This window comes from Hydra viridissima, unplaced genomic scaffold (assembly GCF_058129835.1).
Source record: "Hydra viridissima isolate aposymbiotic clone 2 unplaced genomic scaffold, HvirCarnegie_v1 scaffold_4, whole genome shotgun sequence".
In the NCBI taxonomy this organism is placed as follows: domain Eukaryota; kingdom Metazoa; phylum Cnidaria; class Hydrozoa; order Anthoathecata; family Hydridae; genus Hydra; species Hydra viridissima.
In genome coordinates this window covers 13,939,716-13,962,806 of record NW_028324303.1, presented here as the reverse complement: position 1 = coordinate 13,962,806, position 23,091 = coordinate 13,939,716, and the positions used below count along the sequence as shown (strand labels likewise).

Here is a 23,091-nt window from a genome sequence, read left to right as displayed (position 1 = left end):
TGCCTCCAAAATATTTTCTGACAATGACCGTCAATGGCTTCCGCCTCCCGATTGGCGGCGGCTTCCAAAACATTCTGCCTCTATAAAAAAATTCTGGCGCCTGCCGTCAATTCGGCGACTGGGAGGCGGAAGCTACTGGAGACGGTCTCTAATTCACCTTGTCTCCAAAATATCTTCTGACGGCTGCCGCCAGTGGCTTTCGCCTCCCGATTGGCGGTGGCCTCCAAAAAATTCTGCCTCCAAAATAAAATTCTAACAGCGACTTCCAATTGGGAGGCAGAAGCAATTGGAGGTGGAAACCAGAACATTCTGCAGTCAAAAAAAGTTTCAGGAAGCGGCTGCCAATAGCTGCGAAAGACACGTGGAGGCGAGAAGATTTCTGCTGTTTATCAACTCTGATTTAACAAAAGAAATTTTCGTTTGACTACAAGCAAAGCTTTTTAACTTCGATGACGCAATTACTCGAGCACAATCGTTGGGTTTCAAATCACTGGTTTATTTCCAATTGACATTAGGAAAATAGATTAATCAAAATTACAAACTTCTCAAACATTTCAAGTACCACCTCAGCCTGCTTCATCATTCTTGTTCCATCTAACATAACTCAGCATCAAACTTCAACTGTTCTTCAATTTCAAAATTTAACAACAACACCAGTGGCACCTGCCACCTACTCAAATGTATCAAACGTTTCAAAATTTCGCAGGAAAACTTAAAGGTAATTTGAAAAATATTTTACAGCGCCACCGTATTGACGCACAAAAGAAAACCTAAAGAGACAACACTCCGAGAGTCTTTTCAGTGAAGCCTCAGATGAAACTCAGCAAGTACAATATTCTAAAAAGCGGTGTCAAAATAAACTCATCAAGAGGTGCAAAAAATTGTTTCTCAATTTATATATTTATACAGTGTAAAAAATTCTCTCTAAATTAAACTATTGAACCATGACGTTTTCGACCTGTAAAAAAAGAGCCTGTTTTTTCGATCCTAGTACGAAAAGATTCCGTTTGCTAGAAATTCTTCATGCTTTCCAGCTTTTCTCAAGATAAGTTACTCATTCTAAGATTTGCATATAGGTTGGTTAACAAAAACATTGAGTATTATTATTCATTTGACCACTGTGCTTTTCACAAAACCCTCTAGATATTTAAAACAAAAATAAAACACTTGAATATGATTCATAATCCATTTCAACAAAAAATGGAAAAAAGAAATTCTATAAAGAAAGTTGATTTATGAACTGTTTCAACTAAAAGTGAAAGAAGTTTTGTAAAAAGATAAACTCTAATAAAAGTCAGTATTAAAGAACAACCATTTTTTTTTTTTTTTTTTTTTTTTTTTTGCATTGTGTATCAATACTTTTCATACACAGAACTGATAACATAACCACAGCAATTGACATTGCTAATGACATAAACACAGTTGTGCAATCAAAAAGACACTCGTGTTGGGATAGATTTCATGGTTGCTTATTTCTCCGATTGCATAATAATATAAAAAAGGTTCCAAGCAAACTGAAACTAAGAAATCGATTGGGTTTCATGAAATTTACAATTCTTATAGCTTTAGAGTCAGCGGAATAAATGTACTAGTCGAAATTACTTATTTAACAAGGTAATCATAAACATCAGTTTATAATTTAAGTTGACAAACCGGGATGTTTTGGAGATTTACAGCCGAAACTGACTTGAGTGCATAACGCATTACAGTTAATTATTACAAAAAATAGATCAATTATTACACCATAATTGAGCAAATCCAATTTTCAAAAAAGTTATCACAGGCTAAACTCTGATTTAGTTCAACTTTTTGAATTTTTTAAAAACCGAGTATCAAAGCACTTAAGTAAGTCCTCTTTTTTTTAAATAAATAATGAATTTCCTTACTAATAAAGGTTGATAACACGAAATGGAAACAATACATTTACATTTTAAAACGAATTTTAAAAAACGGCGTGCATTATTACTTTAACACAACGCCACTTATTGTTTTACAAAGTTAATAAGTTCGGCTCAAATATCAGACAAATTTTATGAAGCATCCAGTGCGATTATTTTTATTTCCAGTTCTCTGTACACGGCAAATACAGGATTTTCTCTGTGGAGGTAAACAATTCTACAGGGAAAACCACCAATTTAATGTAAATAAAAAGACTTAAAAAAATATTTGAGATAATGCCATTCATGATTATGTTTGTTAATATTAATTAAAAGAAGCAAAAGTTGTTAAATAAATATGCGATGTCAAAAAAAGTTTAGGAACAGTTCCTTTAGAAATTTTATGTGCGTAACCAAAAAATAATAGAACTTGAAAATAATTTAATAAATTTTCACTATATAGTAGTTTAGCTTATGGAGAAACTGAATCGATAATTTTTTTTACTGTTTGTTACTTTATGTTGCTGACTCCTTATCTAGTGCATTTATGGTACCTAAATTTACTTTTATAATTCAATAGTTTAAAAATGAATGCTTTTATTGTAATTACACAATATAAAGAAGGTTTTTTACATAAAGTATAGAAGGTTTTTTGAAATGAAGCTTCAAAAAATACATACTTCTTTATAAACAGTGTATTTTATTTTCAAGTTTAACAATGTTTAAATTTCTGTTAGTGTAAAATGCCAGAACAAGAAAGTAAAACTAGAAAAAGAAAAAAAACTGTTGAGGCAGATGACTTAGAAAACCAATCAGATGATGAAAAGAAGCAAAAAAAGCCACCACCAAGGTTATGATTAATGTATATTGCATATAAAATACATACACTTGACTAAGTTTATTATTACTTAGTATTTTAAGTAGTAAAATTACTATGCAAATTATAAAATTTTCTTGTTTGATAAACTTTTTAATGTTGCTGATATTAACTATATAAACGCATAAAACAACTCAAAAGACTTTCAAAAAATAATTTTTTTTATTCAAAAAATTAAGAGTAATATATTGATAGGATGAGTAAATAAAACATACAGTTATTCAATTTTTCATTAGGTCTGCTCTTAAAATCTCTTTGCAAGTTATTGGAACTATCTTGATTTTGTTTTGTTTATATGTTGTTATTGTGCCATGCCCCATTGATTCAGTTCCAGTTTTGTAAGTAGATACTCTTTAACATATGCTTTTTTTTCTTTTTTAATTAATATATCTTAAACTATAAAAGTTGTAAAATTGTTTTAACAATTGTGTAATGTAACTGTGAGTGTCCTAAAAAACCTAAATGCAACTTTTATTAACAATTGATTTTTAAAAATTATTTTAATGCACATTCAGAGAAAAATTTAAGGGCATAAATGAAAAGACAGATTTTTCTTGGTTTAATAACTCTTATTTTTTTGTTTATTATTTGTGCATTTAGTTTTTATTACTGATTGAGTTGAGCAGTAGTAAAATGTTAATTAATCAGGTTAGATCAAAACTTCATTTTTTCAGTCCACCTGGAAGTGTACCATATTTTGAAGGTGTCATGAAAGAGAACAATTTATTAGAAGGTATTGTAAAAATTGGTGAAGGAAAACTGCAAGGCCCTGAGTCCATTCAAGTAGATCGCAATGGTATAGTGGATACTTATCAGTTATTGTTTTTAAATTTTATACCTAGTGAAATTTATTATATTATTCAACATATTTTTTTAGTTATAGTGTTTTAGAGCTTTGATTTATTTTTTCTATAAACTACTAATAAAGTACACAATATATAAGTAATTGCAAGACAGCTTGAATTGCAGTTGTAATGGTACCTTTTTTAAATTACTATAATGTTTGATTAGCTGATGTTAAAATTATCTAACTTCTCAGCCAATAATGCTGGTTAAAAAGCTGAGCAAATTTTTTAGATGTGCTGCTTAATGTATAAAACCTAAATGCAACTTTTGTTTCTCTCAGTTTGTTTAAAATTTAAACAAAAGATTTTTCCATAGTTTGGTGTGCTGATTGCAAATTTAACTAATCAATTGGATAAAGTTTTCAGGCTTATAAACTTTTATCAGTTCATTCATATGTATATAAATTTACAAAATTACCACAGTAATAGCTGTTAATTAGTAGCATAATACTACTACATGAATTTTATCATGTCTTATCATTTTAGTATCAGTAGAGTAGTTTGTAAATAAAGAGTGTCCCAAAAATCTCTATCTGATTTGATTTGTTTTTCTAATAGCTTCTAAAGTATTATTTTTTCTGTAGTTTTTTTTAATATATGTATAACTGAAGATAAACTTTAAAAAAATGAATACTTACACTCCACAACAACATGCTGCAATAGTGTTGTATGAATGAAATGATAATTCAACAATGATTTCCAGAACTAAATCCTCATTTAACACCAACAATTCGGTGATTTTGGCTCAATTCAAAAAACAGGGACAACATCCAATAGTTTATAAATCAGGAAGACCACAAGTATGATGTTCATTAGAAAACATAGAGCATGTAGCCAAAAGTGAGCAGTATTTAGGGCATTCAAGACCATTACTACACCAAATCTTACGGTCAGATGTTTTTGTACAAGATACAGTTAAGTCAAGAACTGATGTTAAATGACCATCAAAAATGTCTGAACTGATGTTAAATGACCATCAAATTTGAACAAAAATTTAATTCTTTTTTTAACCAAAAATGACCAGTTTTGAGCCTTCAAAAGATCATTAGCAGCATGTGCTGCTTTTAATTTTAAATCAAAAGAAATCTGTTGCTGAAAGTCATTGTTTGCTTGCAAAAACTTATGAAGAGCATGCACCATCTGTTAAAACATGCAAATACTTGTTTAAAAAATTTAAAAGTGGTGATTTTGATCTAAATGACAAAAAGTGTCCTGCCAAAAAAGTTTGAAGATCTGGAATTTCAAAAATTATTGGACAAATATTCAACTCAAACTCTCAAACAATTGTCCGTCGTGTTAAGAGTCACTAAAGCTGCAGTTAGTAAACATTTACAATTGATGGGAAAGTTCCAAAAAGAAGGTAAATGGGTGCCATATGGATTGAAAGAAATAGATTTGGAAAGATGATTGGTAATGAGTGAAAACCTTCTCCAAAGGTATAGAAAAAAATCCTTTTTGCATTGAATTATTATAGGTGATAAAAAATGGATCTATTTTGACAATCCTATGCAAAGAAAATCCTGGTGTGAACCTGTTCAAGCATCAATATCTACACTGAACCAAAATACCCATGGTAAGAAAGTTATGCTTTGCATCTGGTGGGACCAAAGAGATGTGGTGTATTATAAATTGCTAAAACCTGGAGAAACTATAACAGGCATACGCTACCAACAACAATCGGTTGCTTTGAATCAAGCTCTGAAAGAAAAACCACCAGATTATGCCAAAAGATACGTTAAAGTAATATTTCAGTACAATAACATTTGTCCACATGTTGTAAAATGTGTAAAAGAAACGCTTGAAGAATTAAGATGGGATGTTTTACCTCACCTGCCATATTCATTAGGCATTCCTTTATCAGATTATCATTTGTTTTGGTTAATACAGCTTTCACTTGGAGAGTAGCATTTTAATTGCTTTGAAGAAATCAAAAATTGGCTTGAATGCTGGATTGCTCCGAAACCAGAAAAATTTTTTTAGGATAGAATTTATGTTCCCAAAAAGATGGGAGAAGATTATTTCAAACAATGGAAATTATTTTGATGAAATACTTTTTTTATTATTTATAAACAAATATACTTTTTATGATATTAAAAAAACCCTCAAAATTAAGTTAACCTCTTAATACTATGTTTTACCTGCCCTGCCTGGTATCTGGATTTAACAGTTCTAGGATTTTTTCTGTAGTACTATATAAATCTAAAATATACATGAACAAGCCAACCACTTTAGATCAAATAAAACAAAACATCAGAGCCAAAATCACAAACATAGCACTGCATTTATTGCATTCTGCTATGGTAAATCAGTAAAAAGTGTCCAAATTTGTCAGCACCTTATTTGGTGCATTTATTAGAATTTTCAAAACTTAATGTAAAAAGGTTATTATGATTAAATGTTCATTTATTGTTAACTTTTTGTTTATTTGTAAATCCAATAAAAATATTTTCAGAAAATCTTTTTGTTATCAACTGCAATTAGAAGACAAATTTATGGATGATTAGTTAACCTAATACCAGTTTTATTATTTATTTACAATTGGATCACATGGTATGGGAATTTTTCAAACTCAACTGCTGATGGTCTACTACTTTTCATAAACAATTGAACTTCTTCTTCTGACACATCAGTCGTTAGCTTGGTAGTTTATTGTCTTTCCAGTTAATGAGTTTATTGTAATCATTTGCATTTAATCTCAATTTTGGAACATTAAACTCATGCAATGTATGATTTTTCCAGTTGCACCTTAGGGATTTGTGCAATCCTAACTTAGAGGTGTACTATCCTTTTTTTTTACTAATCATTTCCAGTGAGAGATTTTTTGGAAGGTCAAAATGCAGGATTTATAGTTAGAGAGATAAGTATCCAAACGCAAAATTTTATTATGAAAAATAAACTTCGGCAAGTTATTCAGAAAAGTATTAATTTTTGATGAAAACTTTAATGATTATTCTGAAAGTAAATTTAATCAAGACTTCAGATAACAAATTTAACGATTCTTTAAGGCATGTTAAAATCATAATGAAAGATAATTATCCAAACATAAACAATATTTTCTGAGTGATAATTAAAAAAGATTTTTATGAAATAATTCAAATTATTTTATTATCAAATAATCAGTAACTGCTAATTATTGACTGATATTTTTTAAAGCTATTTAATTTTTCATTGAAACCATAAAAAGTGTAAGTTAAAACTAAGGAATGGTTGCAAGCTCAGTGTAACTTAGTTACTAACTTGTTCAAACAAGGTAAAAAATTCATATTGATACATGAAATGACTGGAATAGCAAAGATTTGGGTATGTAAAAAATCACCTAAGATGAGGTGCAAAGCGCAAATTGACACCCAGAATTGATTGACAAATTGTGAAAATTAAGCAGGAAAATCAATTTTTATCAGCACCAAAAGCATCAAATTTTCTTGAAAAAGAACTTGGAATTCAATGAGTTTGTTAACTATTTAGAATTGATTGAAAGAGAGTGGATTTAAAACAAGAGTTCCACACAAGAAGCCATTCCTTTCAAAAATCCATTGAGAGCCAAGACTCATATCTGCTTAGCAATATATAAACATGCCTTCAGCATTCTGGAAGAAAGTTTTGTGAACTGATGAATCAAATTTTGATCTTGTGAAGTTTGATGGAGCTCATAAAGTATGGAGAAAGGAAAACAAATCATTCAAACTCAGTTGTATTTGAGGAATTTTTGTTTTTGTTATCTGAAATCTTGGTTAAATTTGCTTTTGAAATAATCATAAAAATTTTCTTCAAAAACTTGCTCAAGTTAGTTTTTTACAATAAATTTTTTTACACAGATGCTTATCTCTCTAACTGTACTAATTCTTGTAACTTCTTAATTTTAGGAAGATTGGTGCAACTGCTAAGCTATTTTGTAAAGATGTTTTACTCTAGGTTTGCATTAGAAATTCATTTTAATACTAAAGCAAAGAAATGAATAAACTTCCAGTGACTTGAGATTTCTGTCGACTGTTAATTTCTGCAACTTCACCTGGCATTAAAGATAATGGGAATTTACCATTGCAATTCACAGTTTTTAGTTGTTGTCAAATAGAGAAACTTTCAAGACATCAGAAGCATTATAAAATTCTTCATTACCTCTTCATTACCGTTGCTATTTTCAACAAGAATGAATATGGTAATAGTACTGTTTCTATTACTTCTGATGTAAAGTTCAAAAGAAAAAGCAAATGCAACAGTCCTATTTTAATATATGAAGTATATGTATGAGTATATATAATAAATAGGTAGAGTTTATTTAATGAAAATTTAATACCACTTTATTTACTAACTACATCATGGTTGCTTCTATATAAGTACAGGGTAGCCCATAAATCACTTTAAATTTTAGAAATTAAATAAGTTTTTCTTAAATGACTGTATTTAATTAATTCTTTTTTTAATACAAAGTTTAGAGTCTGTAAGTTAGTTCTGACTTTGTTATGAAAGATAATGTCTCTTAAATAGCCTCCATTCTCGGCTTCACAAAGTCAAGCTCTTTCTAAGCTATTCTCCGTGACACTTCTCAACATCTGGGCTTGTGTGGAAAGAATTTCCTGTCGTATGTTTGCCTTAAGTTTTTGAATAGTTTGGGGCTTATTTGCATAAACTTTGTCTTTAAGATATCCCCAAAGCCAAAAGTCTGGTGCTGTCAAATCAGGGGAACGTGTAGGCCATTCAAAATTGGAATTACGAGAGATTATCCGATCCTGAAACATCGCAGTTAACAACTGCAATGTGGCTCTAGTGGTATGTGCAGTTTCTCCATCATCTTGTTGCCACCAATACCCTGCTATATTTGCTAACTGAGGTTGAACAAAATTCGCTATCATGTCTCGATATCTCTCAGCAGTTACAGTCACAGCATTTTCATTTGCATCTTCAAAGAAGAAGGGCCCAATAACCCTATCTGATGTTACACCACACCATGCTGTGACTTTAACCGGGTGCAATAGACTCGCATGAACTTGGTGTGGATTTTCTGTGCCCCAGAATCTGGTATTCTGCTTATTCACATGTCCATTCAAACGGAAATGAGCTTTTCTTCCATGATCAACTTGTGAATAAACTCCTTGTCATTTCTTGCAGTTCTCTGAAACCTGACAGCATAATTTAGTACATGTGCAAATCTCTTTGAATGCGCTGCAGAGAACTCCGTAAGATCCCAAGTTCTTGAGAACGCCTTGGAGTTTATGTGGTTGGGTTCTCTTCAATGCTAGGGCTCGCAGCTTCAGTATTTTCACGTGTACGTACTGAACGACCTCGTCCTATCACTTACAGAGCCATGCTCTTGAAAACGCATCACTAGGTTCAATATTGCAGGCCTACTAGGGGGATATCGAACATTGAAATGGCGCGTATGCGATCTTTGCGTTGCAACAATTGACCATCTATTTTCAAAGTAAATTTAAATCATCTTCACTCGTTATTCTGTTGTAAACTTATCCATACCAAAAATTTCAAAAGATTATATTTTTTAATTCTGAAAGGAGAAATAGAAATATATTAATAGAAAAAAGTTATTTAATTTTTAAAATGTAAAGTGACTTATGGGCCACCCTGTATTATAGTATTAATAAAATTTATAATACAATTAATATGCTATAATGTTTATTTGCATAAGTACCATATACATTCTAGTAAGTTTTGTATTGATTTTTGTATTGACAATTTCAATTAATATTTAATAATTAATATTTTTGTATTGACAATTTCAATCAATATTTTATATTGATTTGTATTTACAATTTCAATTAACGGCAAAATAATGATTGGTTTTTTTTATCTTCATGTTAGTATTCTCTATACAATATATATTATAACATCTCTACATAATATAATATTACCGGGTTATTAAGTCTTTTTAATGAGCAAATTTAGAATATACCCATAAAAAATGATAAGAGCATGATTTCTTGGAAAGGGAATCAGTCACTAGGAATTTCGGTGGGGATTTTTTTAAAAAGCATATACAAACACTGTTTGTATGTATATGAAACTATTATTCATAATAAACTTTCAACAAACAAAATTTTTTCTTTGGCTTTTAGGTGACATATACACAGGGTTCCATGATGGAAGAATTGTGAAAATCTTAAAGTCAGGTGAAATAAAAGAAATTGCGAGGACTGGTGAATACCACCAAAATTGTGGTAATTACCTTTATAAATATCAGAAGGATGAAATTAAATCACATAAGAAAACGTGTTTTGTGTTTAATTTAATGGGTAACCACGAAGCTTGTGTACGAATTTTTATAAAGTAATTAAATTTAGGTGAAGAATCAATGGAACACATCTGTGGAAGGCCGTTAGGAATTCATTTGGACAAGAAAGAAGAGAACTTAATAATATGTGATGGCTACTTTGGATTGATGAATCTTAATTTAGCTACTTTGAATCTCTCTACCCTTCTTCCTGCGTCTAAGGGAATAAATAATGTGCCGTTTAAATTTCTTAATCACTTGACTGTTGCAAGCAATGGAAAAGTATATTTTACTGATTCAAGTTGGCGATGGAACCGTAGATTTTATTCTTATATGCTGCTCGAAGGTGGTGGAAAGGGGCGTATTTTATCTTATGACTTAAAAACTGGTGAATCAGAATTGTTATTAAGTGGTTTATTTTTTCCTAATGGCATTACTCTGTCACCAGATGAAGACTTTTTGCTAATATGTGAAACAGCCGCCAGCAGGATTCTCAGGTTTAGTTGATATATTAAAGTTGCTACTAGGAATCTCATAATTTTTGAGATGTATTACTTTCAAATATTAAAAACATGTAAATATTTTTAAAAAGTATTTTTTTATTTCATTTCAATTTCTTCTTTAGGCTTTTTATTAGTGGTTCTCAAAAAGGAGTTTATGATATATTTCAAGACAACCTTCCCGGTTTCCCAGACAATATTCGTCCATCTATTGAAGGAGGTTATTGGGTAGCTTTACAACTTGTTAGAAAGTGGCCTTTTAATTTTCTTGACGTTATTGGACCCTATCCTAGAATAAAATCGCTTATAGCAAAGGTTTTATTTTTTTTTTTTTAGTTTTAAAGAAAGTGATGTAATTTAAGAACTATAACCGTAACAATTCACAAACACCAATCTAATTATCTGTAATTATATTGTAATATAGATTAGTGTTGTCTTATCACAAAACAGTTGTTTACTAATTAGTTAGCGAAAGATATATTTACCAACTACCCATATCAGTTTTTAGTAAATTATTTTTAGCTCATCCCAAAAGCACATCTTGATCGCGTTTTTAAGCCCTACGGTCTCTTTATCAAAATTGATGAGTACGGTGACGTGGTAAAAAGTTATCAAGATCCTTCAGGCAACGTTATAGGATATATCAGTGAAGTTTTCGAAGATGGACAATTCTTATATCTGGGATCATTTAAAAATGATTTTATGGGGAAACTTCGAATTTAGAATAATTTGTAATTTAGTATAATTATGTGTTCGGTTTTTAATCAATCAGCAATTATATTTAAAACGAAACTTGCTGACAATACGTTATTTTTTAATAAATTTTTATGAATTTATATTTATAGATTAGGTTTTCAAAAAGAGTTTTATAGTTTTTTATAAGTTTTTTTTTATTTCAGTTGCATTTTTTTCGTAATATTTTTTGCGCTATTTATTCTGTTTACGAAGTTGATATTTACACTCATTAAATTCACTCTTCCCTTTCCTTGTTTACACTCACTAAACTTACTCTTTTCTTTCCTTATTTATGAACATCTTATAGCTTACTTCTCTTAACCTTTTTTAATCTTCTGATGAATCAAGGCCAACTTTACTTTGGTTTACCCTTTATTCTTATCAAAGTTAAGATTTTTACCCTATTTTGACAGCATGGAAAATTTGTGTTTTTTTAATGCTTGAATAATTCTAACCTTCTGTAATAACTTGTCCTTGGATTACTTTTTACTCAAATGCGTATAGTTCAATTACCATTGGCCATTCAATAACACTTCAACGGAAGACTACAAAGCTATCAGTAATGTTTTAAAAAGGATTAAATTATCTGAACGTAACTGGTTCAAATGTTTAAACCTAAAGTTTTAGAAGGTTTTACATTTGTTATTGGCACCTATGTTTTATTGGATTACACTATACCATTGGAATAAAAATGTTTGACTACTGAGCGAATACTCAGTAGTCAAACATTTTTATTCCAATGGTATAGTGTAATTCAATAAAACATAGGTACCAACGTAGGTAAAATCACTAAGAAAGGATTGACATTTGGAATAAACATTTTTATTCCAAATGTCAATCCTTTCATAGTGATTTTAGTGTAGAAAAGATTAAGAGTGGTGTTTTTGATCGTCTCAAAATCAGAAATCTTTTCATATTTTATGAATAACAATCAACTGGTTGCATAGCCTGCATTTAAGTTTTTAAAAACTTCTAGAAAATGAAAACTTTTGAAACAAATTTCGGCTCCCGTCAGCTAGTCTTCAAAACATTTTCTCGGCTATAAACAACAGTTTGTTAAACAACGCCTTTCAAGGAAACAAAGCAGCCGTATTCTGCATTGCCGGTGTGTCTATATAAAGTAAGCCACGATCCATATTGGGAAAAAGTACAAGATGAATCAAAACAATAATGCGCTTTCTCAATATTCGACAATTAATCAACACCACCACCAACATCAATCTTTCAGTTATCAAACCCATAATGAAGTCCAAGATACTCATTTAAGTTTTGTTCAGCCACTCATTGTTGACGAGACAAAGCACTATCAAGAATCTCTCGACGATGATCTTGAAACTGATGATGACAATATTCCACATGACGACAAATCAAATGGTCAAGATCCTTTCGAAGGAAGTGCGAAAAAAATTGCAAAAAAAACCAGAGGTAGAGTAAAAATAAAAATGGAGTTCATTCAAAATAAGTTGAGAAGATATACAACATTCAGCAAAAGGAAAACTGGTATCATGAAGAAAGTAGGTATTTATTTTTTAATTGTTAAATTATATAGCGAGCTAAGATGTCTTCTAAGAGTAATTAAATCTTATTGTCAACAGTTTTGTAATCATTTTGTACTCTAAAAAGTACAAATATTAGTATAACCTTTAAATAAGAAAAAAAGTATTTCGATATTTTTTCCCAATTTTTTGTAAGTTTCTGATATTTTTAGAAATACTGGAATAGTTTGCTCATTTTAATCTGTTAGACTATTCCATTTAGGCTTATGAGCTTAGCACATTAACTGGGACTCAAGTTATGTTACTTGTAGCATCGGAGACAGGACATGTCTACACTTTTGCAACTAGAAAATTGCAGCCTATGATTACTTCTGAAAGTGGCAAAGCACTTATTCAGACATGCTTAAATTCTCCAGATCCTACTCCTGTTACTACATTACGAGTTCAACAACATCCTCAAGTACAGCTGCTCAGTGCTGAAAATTCACTGTCATCACAAGTTCTAGAAGATACTAATGACTGCCTATCACAAGGTGGATTCCAAGAAACAGAATTAGAATACTCTTCACAAAATACAAAGGTAAAAAAAAGAAAATGTTGTAAATTCATAATATTAATGTTTAAGTAAATAAAATACATATTAATAAAGACAAATTTATGTCTCTGTTTATGTTAATTATACATTTGAATATAAATTGACACTAGGATTAAGCTTAAATAACATTTATAGTTGTTTATTAAATGTTAGGTGATTCAATTATATGAATAGTAAGTTGTTTGTAGAATGATGCTAAAAATTATTATTTATACAACTTAGGCAACATCTAATAATAACATTGAATATGCTGGGCAATCTACATCTACTACAGCTTTTGTTTCAAAAGGTAATTCATCAAAGCAAGTCTCTAAGCAACCATCAAATTATACAACAATTATCACACCTGTGTCATCTATAAACACGACTGTGCAGTATTCACAAAATCAACAACAACCACAGGTACTTATTTCTTATTAAAACTTCACAAATTCTTTTTTTGATTAATTTTTTACCTAAATATGTTTTGTTTTAATTATCCTCTCATTAAGATTATATCTGGCCAACTTCAATTGCATCGCATTCATCCCCAAAACATTATACTTACAGGAAATTCTCAGATTTTACAAAACAATGTCATACTTAATCGGAATAATAATCAAGGCTCAATAGTTGTTACAGAAAGTCCAAGTCATACACAAGCAGCACAGCCAGTAAGCCAAGTACTTACTTTAATTAACCAAACACAAGCAGCTAACTTACAACCTGTTCAATGGGTGTACAATAATGGTGTTATATATGCACCTGCTTCACAATCTTCTAGTTTGAAAAAAGAAGACATGGTAACAGAAACAATCTCTCTTCAACACACCCCAGTAATTCAGACTCAAACGCTTCAACAAGAGTCAAATGTTGTTAATAGACATATATTAGAAGATGGTACTATATTAATGAGAAAGTAAAATTTGATGAAAAATTTTGTTAAGTGTTAAAAGGCTAGAGGCTGGAGTTTGGAGTGAATAAATTGTTAAATTTAGGCCTCTGTAAAGCCTTTTTTTATACTACAGAAGTTATTTTTGTATTCAATTTAGTTATAATAAGTTGATAAATTTTAATTTTACAACAGCGGCAAGCAGCAAATGTTTTTTCTACAGCTGGTGCTGACTTACTGCTGAGCAGTAAAACCTTTTTGCATTTTGATATAGTTTGTATTTTTTAAATGATCTATATTAGAAAAATGCTACCTGTATATTTTTCCAGATGATATTATATAAAAATAAATATATAAATATATGTGAACATTTCAATTTTATTAACGTTATAGAGTATTAAGTTTTAGGAACCTAATTGGTAGTCTACCTTATTTTACAAACATTCTATGTTTTCAGAGCCATTTTACTTTTTAAGCAAAATTGACAGATTTTAGAACGTTTAGTGTAAAGTTCTTAATATGTTTTTTAAAAATAATATTAAACCTAATCCATAGTAAAACAATTTTTTTTCTTTCTTTTTTTTTTTTTGGATTGTTTTTTTTAGCCTCAACTTTATGTGCTTAAATTATTATTTCTAAAAAAATATTTCAATTCTACCTATTGATGCTAGGTAAACTTCTTCACTTATAATAAATGCTCAATCCTTATTCTCTAGTCTAAATTTTGTAAATTTAAATTTACCAATCGCGATGAATAAGAGTTTTCTGCTTCAAAGAATTGACAAACTTCACTGATGCTTGCTGTTGAATAGCCTTTCACAACAGCATTGTCACTTTTCCCAGGTGCCTGCCGAGACACCTGGGAAAAGTGACAGTTTGAGTTCTATCTATATTTCTCTTTTAGTAAAACCCGTGGTGACTAAATAAAATCAGAAGCAGGTGTTGGGATTTTTTTAATCAAATTTAATTGTGATCATCTTGTAATTTTACAGTAAAAAGTCTCGAATAAAAATTCTCAACTACAGAGAGCAACATGTCAGATGTGAGTGACATTCATGAACAAAGTACCGATTATCGTGAATGTTCCGAATACACACGGTCCTTGCAGTAATCTCAAAGAGAGTAATCACATGCATTAAGGTCAGGGATTCGGGATGGCCGCAGTAAAGGGAAACCGACTAATAAAATATTCATCAAAAAAAATCGTTTAGAGATTTTTAACTGCTTTGCAAGTGTGTGGGGCAGTCTCATCCAGCTTAAATATGACTGTCGAGTACTTTCTTTTTTTGCTTTCAATAGTATGATTGAGTATTTGATCTATTAATAGCTGTCACCAATTACGTTGCCCTTGAAGAACTAATGCTCTAAAAGGAATGTTACTGACACTTCCATTCGTAATATAACTTTTTCACAACCTCAGCGCGGTTTTTTTTTTCTTCTTTTCTTTCATCATTTCAAGATTTGCCATCTCCCGAAAAACACTAACTAAATCCCTAGTGATGCGTAGTGTTTTGCTTGTAGAAACAAAAATATTAATTAGAGCTATAAATCTTAAAAGTATGTTCACTATTTTATGAAACTTTTGAAAAATCCTGAATATGTTGCCATTTCTTCAATAAGTGGATTAGGCTCAAGGAGTGGATCTAGCAAGTCTAAATGAAGCTGAGTTACAAGTTGTTTTAGCAGCAGTTGTTTTTTTAGAAGAAGTAGAGAGCAGGTTTGGCTTTATCAAACGAATATTTAGATCCGTAATTTAAAATCATTTAGAGCGTTTTACTGCTTTTATTTGTTTTTTTAATTCTATCTTTTTTTCTTAATATTTTAATATTAGATTGACTTTTTTTTCTTTCTCTTTTTTTATTCACTTTTATGATTGTCTTTTGATCACTTGATACGAATTTTTTTATGCTGTTTTTCTCGGTAATTTATCTGGCGTTGAACGCTTTTGCAACCTTTTCTTACGCATGCTACCTTTTCAAACTCTTCTCGAAAACTGAGAAAAAGAAAAATAACATTAACTGAAATTAAAGTGTTTGATTTCTAGAACCGGGATCTTTTAGAGGCATATCAGGTATTTTAAGACGAGAAACATGAAGCCTAAGTTGAGAACTTAAAATTCTTTGAGTTCACACCTGTGAATATGAAGCTAATAGTAGACATCATGTAAATGTTTTTATTTGTAAACTTCATAAAAATATAGGCTGATTTCTGCATAAAAATTCAAAAATATACTGTAAATGCCCATAGACAAGAATAGTATTTATTAATTCACTGGATTGTTGATGAGGTTGCCCTACCTGTATGGCGAAAATTTCTTTTTTTAGTCTTCTTCAAGCTACCATGTAGATTGACTTTGATGAAAGCGATGCTTCCATATCACAGGATGAAATTCAAAATTTCCATTAGAGTCAAATTACTGTTATCAAAGCTGTTTGATGAATGTAAGATGCAAGATGAAAGATGCAAGTGTTTTGCTATTGCATCAGATGACCTCAATAGCAATAAAATAACAGTTTTGGCTATGTTATTATCCATCGCAGTTTTAGCTATGTTATAAAGCTATCTAATATTAAATCACTCGTTAACAAATATCAGTATTCAGTGGTGGTGTGCAGTTCAAAAGTAGATTTACACTGATAAATGCTTGTTTTGTACATGAGGACTATATTATCCGTTTTATGCATGCAGTCATGGTAAAGCCTTACTTGATGCAGTTGGAGGCACAACAAAGTGCGTTGTAGTAAAAGGAAAGTAAGGAAAGTAAGCATTGGTTGTAAATGGAGTCTAAAAAAGTTAAAGCGGTAAGATAAACGCTTTTACTAACAGCTTGTACACAAATGAATTACGTAAAAGAGGTATTCAATGTGAGAGCTTGTTTTACTTTTAGGTTTTAAAGTATCAGATTTTCTTTTTTAATGTTAGCTTTAAAAATTGTTAGATTTCTTTTGCAACAAATGGGTAATAAAAATTTGCACACTTTTGTTTTCTTTCTGCAATATCCAACTTTTTCCAGTTTTGGCAATTTTCGTAATTTAGCGATCTGAAAAATAAATTCAAAGTTAAAATTTGGGATCAGTACCAATCCAGATTTGAGATCATTTTTAATTTGCTCATGATCATGATTTAGTTTGATTTGTATTAAGCTAAATTTGGTATCAGTGCCAAGTGATTTAGGTGAGAGTTTTGGGCACATTGTGTCTATATGTGTTTTTTGTTGAGTCTCTATGTAAACTTTCCTTTAGAGATCTTATCACTTGGTAATTATATTAACTAGATTTTACTCATTGAGAAACAGTATACAGTTCTATTTGTTGACATTTTTACATTTTTGACCTTTAGCTTTGTCCTTAAGCCTATATAATATTTAATATAATATTTAATATGTCTATAAAATTTAAAACAAGAGTAAATATCAAGAAAAAAAGCAAATCAAAACAAAAATTTAAAGCTGATTTAAAGCTAATTGTTATATATTATGTCATAATAAAAGAAGTAATTATACTGTGAGGAGGGAAAATGATAAAATTGTAAACATTATCTTTAAGTTTTACCCGACTCATATAATATTCGACAGAAAGAGTGAGTCAACCAACAAAAAGTACGCACGGAGACTTATTGAATTTGTCATATGAATAAGATGATAAAGCGAAAAGAAGAGAAAAATGTAACAACAACCAAGAAAAGACGTACACGCAGAGAATTATTGAATTTGTCAAATGAATAGACGATATACCGAAAAGAAAAGTAAAAACAACAACAACCAAGAAAAGACGTACACACAGAGACTTATTGAATTTGTCATATGAATAAGATGATAAAGCGAAAAGAAAAGTAAAAAGCAACAACAACCAAGAAAAGAAGTACGCACAGAGACTTATTGAATTTGTCATATGAATAAACGATAAAGCGAAAAGAAAAAGAAAAAAATAACAACAACCAAGAAAAGATGTATGCACGGAAACTTATTCAACCTGTCATATAAATAAATGATGAATAAGTAGCAAAACGGTAAACAACCGAAAACTATAAAAAGCTCAAAAAAAAAAAGAAAAGAAGAGAGTTTTTGGGAAGACAGTTTTTGAAGAGAGTTTTTGAAGAACAGTTTTTGAAGAGGTTTTAAAATGGCAAAGTAAGAGTTAAGAAGAGTAAGAGATTTAAAAGAGAATTTTATGAGAAAAGAGATTTAAAAGAGGAATTTATGAAAAAAAAAGGATTTTTAAAGATTTAAAGAGAATTTTATGAGAAGTATTTACGAAGATTTTAAAGAGAAACTTACGAGAAGAATTGGTAAGAAAAGATATTTGAGTAACTTTAAATAAGCGTTATTATCTGTATTGATTTATTGATATTTGCATGAGTTAATTTTAAGAGAATATATATTGATGAGAATTTTTGAGAATATTTATTAAGAAAAATAAGTAAGAGAAGAAGAACCAGTAGTAAGTACTTTTGTTTGCATTCCGATTATTAATATTATTGTTGTTATTACTATATGAGTTAAATATTGTTATTGAAAAGTTTGATGCTTTGCCGCACACCTTAGCATATCCGCGCCATTACATTTACGTCACACAAATATAAGAGTGCTTACCATTACACATTAATAGAACATTTGTTTGAGTTTTATACTATAGAACATACTGAGGACGGCGAATACAAGTTAAGCCTTTTTGATTAGACCTTGCCCATTCCTAACCAAACTATTCCCAAACCTAGCCCTTTCCTAACCAAATACTCCCCAGACCACTAACCTCGTTCCCAACCTCCATATACCTAATCCATAAACAAACCCAAACTTCCCATTCCCCTTCCCCTTCCCCTTTACTGTAAAAGAATATAACAATAATAAAAAAATAAATATAAATAAATCAACCGCCCTCACACTGGAGGTCCTACCGAGATCAACTCTATTCACTAATTTCTTCATAAATCAGTGAAACATCATTTTTTTCAACACAAAAAAATTATGGCGAGCCATTCAGGTTCACCTCATAACAACAATAATCCTAATGTTTTACCACTATTTTACTCAAAAACACCACCTGCACCCAGTTGTACCACACCCGACATTGAAGTTTTACCAACTGAACATTTTGATCGAGACTCACTAGGACATGAGGAAAATGATTGGCGAGATGAGTATATTGATAAAATGATAAGTGAAAAGAAAATGGAAAAAGCTTTCAGACGATTTTTGAACTCTACAGCAAAACAAGAAGCGGAAGCTTCTCTGGTTAGACAAAACGATGAGAGAAACACTCTTAATTGGTTAGAAAAGATTGCAAACTCATTTAGACCAGCAATTGATAAGTCTAGTTTACCACAGTTTAACGGAGGACCAGATGATGACGTTAAAGAATTTTTCCTTCAATTTAAGAGAACAGCTACCTTTAACAAGTGGGACAATAGCGAACAACTTAGCGCTTTTCCTCTTTGCTTAAGTAAATCTGCGTCGATATTTTATGAATCCCTTCCGAGCCAAACAAAACAAGATTTACAACTAATTCAACAAGCTTTTCAGAATGAGTACGAACCACCAGAACGTATTTGGATGAAGAAAACCCAACTTTATGAATTGAAAGAAGGAGAAAGAGGACTTGAACATTTCATAGCAAATTTAGAGAAGTTGTCACAAGAGTTAAATGTTTCGGAAGAAACCAAAAGAGATCTTTTTATTCAAGGAGTTAATTCTTATCTAAAGAGAAAACTTCTTTTAAGCCAACCAGAGACATACACACAAGCAGTTAGAATCGCAAGAGTAAATAATTCAGTTAACATCGATGATAACGCTCGCATAATTGAAACAGTAGTAAAGGCCGTGACAAAAGCGCACAACCAGTTGGTTAAACCTAGCACTGTAACATTCGCTGAGAATGATGCACCACCAGTGGTTGCATATAATACAACACCTGCGAATTTAGCTAATCCCGAAAATGCGACTAGAGAAGTTGCAAGGCTCAAAGACGAGAACAGAAAGTTAAAAATGCGTCTACAGAGACAAACGAATAATCAGGATTGCAATACAACTCCAGTTAACCAACCAATCTGCTATGTATGTAATAAGGCGGGACATTTAGCAAGACAATGCAGACAGGAATACCAAGATCCTAGAATTCCACAAAATAACAACTCTCAGTATCAGTACAGGAAAAACTTTACTCAACAACCACGATGGAGAAACAATAGAAAATGGACACCACGAAATTTTGATAACTGGAACAGAAACATGGATAATAAATACACTCAACCCGATTCGAATAACCAAAATTGGAGATCTACTACCTCAAATAATCCACAACCAAATTATAGAGATAATTACTTCAGACCGAGAAGACAAAATGACAACCGGAGGAACGGTGAAAATACACGAACAGACACCCATGAAAATCAAAGGAATGATTTGCCAGTTCGTATGCTGGGAATGGAAAATATGACACAGTATCAGAAGAACGATTTCAAATCTTATACCATGGATTGTCCACATTTCAACACCCTAAATGGAGATATAAATAAACTTATGCAACAAGAGATTCAGAACTTATGTGAGTATAATAAACAGATCACCCATGAGATGAACTGTCTACAAGATCAGTTTCGATATTTGCTACAAAACGGTACTGCACGAAATCCACTACAAGAGAACAAGGAAATGGACAAGAAAGATTTTGATCAACCTAACGCAATAATTTATGAACCCCAAAATATGAAAGACATCAAATGTGAAGATCCAGTAATTATCAAAAATGCAACAAGTTCATTAAGCAGTTCTCATGACATTGAGACTAATGCAGAAACTGATCAAAACAACACTGACGAAATAGTCACAAATACCTACCCCGAAATACTCGATGATAATTCTAAAGCTAAGACGGAAGATTACATTACACCTGAATATTTCACTCCAGAACATAACGAAGAAGTAAACAATAAAGTTGACCAAAAGATAGAAGAAGAAACAGTTATTCCTGTTAATATAGTAGATTTAAACCACCAGCATGTAATTGACGAAACTCCAATTGAAATACCAAACTTATGTTACGAAAACCAAGGACATATTGATACTTCCTCGAAGCCAAAAGTATTAGACCATCTTAATGAAAATGACATAAGTAGCAGAAAAACAACAACTTCTGAGTTAGACATTAAAATTCAATCAGAAAGCGATAATTACAATCACGACAATGAAGATCAGCTGGAAATTATTGAAACATCTCTTAACGATGGTATTTTGAATCCAACAACTGAAGAAGAGTATTGCACGACAATAGAAGAACATACAGAAAGTAGTATCACAAGCCAAATTAGTTTAAATACCCTAAAAGACATAAGTACAAGTTCAGAAAACCAAGGCACAGCTAAGTTAAAGTTTAATGAAAATCATGATATCAGAATCCTCAAAGATACAATTGTGTTTCCTACAAATTGGAGACTCTACAAAGAGTTAGAGTATACTTTAGAACCAGTGAAAAAGCTTCATCCTCCGATTCTAAAGAAAGTTAATTCAGATCAGCTACCTCATTTTCCACCCAAAAACATACCATTCGATTGTTCATTCCATTTTTCTGAGCCGTATAAGGAAAGTAGAAGCCTCACTATAACTGCACTACTTTTGCAACTCGTTTTGTTCATTCCAATATTTCTTCTTTGTTCGAAAATCACCAATCATGAACCGACATATGATTTTAAGATGACTAAATCACTTACCAAGGAACACATTAACAAAGTAGAAAATAAGTTTAAATCTCTTTTCGAAATTCAAGTATTGTACTCCCCAAGCGTTTCAAAGTTCCCAATCTTTCTCAAAATACCAAGTATAAGGAATTATATAATTACTAACTCTTATCAAGAGAATAATGTTTTAGAAACATCATTAATTAAGGCGCCCTCAACTACAAAAACACAACGTTTTATGAATGATTATAATGCATTAAGTAAAGTACTGAAAAATGAAAGTAATGTTCCGTTGGCTATTATGTTCAAAACCCCGACAGATTTAAATAAAACAGTAAGAACACCAATATTTAAAACACAAGAATACGATCAGAAATTAAACAATGTAGGTTTAATAACAAATAACGTAATCATTTTGCTATTTTGCTCCAGTTTTACCAAAAAGGTAAACGAATTTCAAGGAAAGTAAATTAAAGGTATTACGGGTAACATGCGATTGAGAAACGCATAGGGAGATTCGCGAACCCTACCCATGTGAGCGATTTAAAATGTAATTTGTTCAATTTGATAATTTGATTTTTTATTGATGATGATGATGATGATTTAAGATGATGATGATGATTTAAGATGATGATAATGATTTAAGATGAAGATGATGATTTCAGATGATGATAATGATTTAAGATGATGATGATGATGATGATGATGATGATGATGATGATGATGATTTAAGATGATGATGATGATTTAAGATGATGATAATGATTTAAGATGAAGATGATGATTTCAGATGATGATAATGATTTAAGATGAAGATGATGATTTCAGATGATGATAATGATTTAAGATGATGATGATGATGATGATGATGATGATGATGATGATGATGATGATGATGATGATGATGATGATGATGATGATGATGATGATGATGATGATGATGATGATGATACGACAACGACGACAACGACGACAACAACGATATCGGTATCAATGACTATGACGATCAAACGTATTTTTTGTGTGAAATGCAACATTGAGGTTTTAATTAGTTTAAAGAATTTTGCATTTCACAGTTTTAAAAGTTAATTTTTTTTCAAGGCACATTTTCAGGTTTTAGCCCTAGCTACTCAGTGCCTACGCCATTTTATTTTTAAGACGATTTGTTTATTTTATTTTCCTTTTTTTTTTCACATTAAATTTTCAAGATTATCTGTAAGAGGTAATTTATTTTAATTGTACTATATTAAAAAAAAAAAAAAAAAAAAAAAAATTGTATAAAAAATTTTATTGGAAGTATATATAATTGAAGTATATAAAATTGAAGTATATAATTGAAGTATATGAAATTGAAAGCATTTGCACGACATTATATTATCGAAATATTTAAAAATATATTTA

At 30.6% G+C, this 23,091-nt stretch overlaps 2 protein-coding genes across 5 annotated transcripts; both read left to right on the top strand.

The window, feature by feature from the left end:
- The first annotated feature begins 2,591 nt into the window (after positions 1-2,591).
- Positions 2,592-11,521, top strand: LOC149890023 (adipocyte plasma membrane-associated protein-like). 2 transcript variants are annotated; one of them, XM_090086098.1, is made up of 7 exons: positions 2,592-2,727; positions 2,991-3,092; positions 3,429-3,550; positions 9,668-9,769; positions 9,893-10,319; positions 10,448-10,637; positions 10,845-11,521. In XM_090086098.1, the coding sequence occupies exons 1-7, from the start codon at positions 2,621-2,623 to the stop codon at positions 11,043-11,045; spliced, it is 1,251 nt and encodes a 416-aa protein (XP_089942224.1). In that variant the 5' UTR covers positions 2,592-2,620; the 3' UTR covers positions 11,046-11,521. The 2 variants fall into 2 exon arrangements, with proteins under 2 accessions (XP_089942224.1, XP_089942225.1); XM_090086099.1 differs by lacking the exons at positions 2,592-2,727; positions 2,991-3,092; positions 3,429-3,550 and adding an exon at positions 6,651-7,755.
- A 494-nt stretch (positions 11,522-12,015) lies between these two features.
- Positions 12,016-14,417, top strand: LOC149890022 (uncharacterized). Of its 3 annotated transcripts, none has more exons than XM_090086488.1 (4): positions 12,016-12,571; positions 12,816-13,133; positions 13,371-13,550; positions 13,698-13,997. In XM_090086488.1, exons 1-4 carry the CDS (start codon positions 12,212-12,214, stop codon positions 13,758-13,760), a joined length of 921 nt encoding a protein of 306 aa, XP_089942614.1. In that variant the 5' UTR covers positions 12,016-12,211; the 3' UTR covers positions 13,761-13,997. The 3 variants fall into 3 exon arrangements, with proteins under 3 accessions (XP_089942614.1, XP_089942613.1, XP_089942615.1); XM_090086487.1 differs by having other exon boundaries at positions 12,018-12,571; positions 13,640-14,405; XM_090086489.1 differs by having other exon boundaries at positions 12,419-12,575; positions 13,640-14,417.
- Positions 14,418-23,091: the final 8,674 nt, after the last annotated feature.

Excerpts from the sequence above, each read along its gene's own strand:
- LOC149890022 (XM_090086487.1), top strand. The coding sequence starts at position 12,212 with ATGAATCAAAACAATAATGCGCTTTCTCAATATTCGACAATTAATCAA. Across the intron at positions 12,572-12,815 it reads AAACTGGTATCATGAAGAAA|GCTTATGAGCTTAGCACATT; the intron begins GTAGGTATTTAT and ends TATTCCATTTAG. Across the intron at positions 13,134-13,370 it reads ACTCTTCACAAAATACAAAG|GCAACATCTAATAATAACAT; the intron begins GTAAAAAAAAGA and ends TATACAACTTAG.
- LOC149890023 (XM_090086098.1), top strand. The coding sequence starts at position 2,621 with ATGCCAGAACAAGAAAGTAAAACTAGAAAAAGAAAAAAAACTGTTGAG. Across the intron at positions 3,093-3,428 it reads ATTGATTCAGTTCCAGTTTT|TCCACCTGGAAGTGTACCAT; the intron begins GTAAGTAGATAC and ends TCATTTTTTCAG. Across the intron at positions 10,638-10,844 it reads TAAAATCGCTTATAGCAAAG|CTCATCCCAAAAGCACATCT; the intron begins GTTTTATTTTTT and ends AATTATTTTTAG.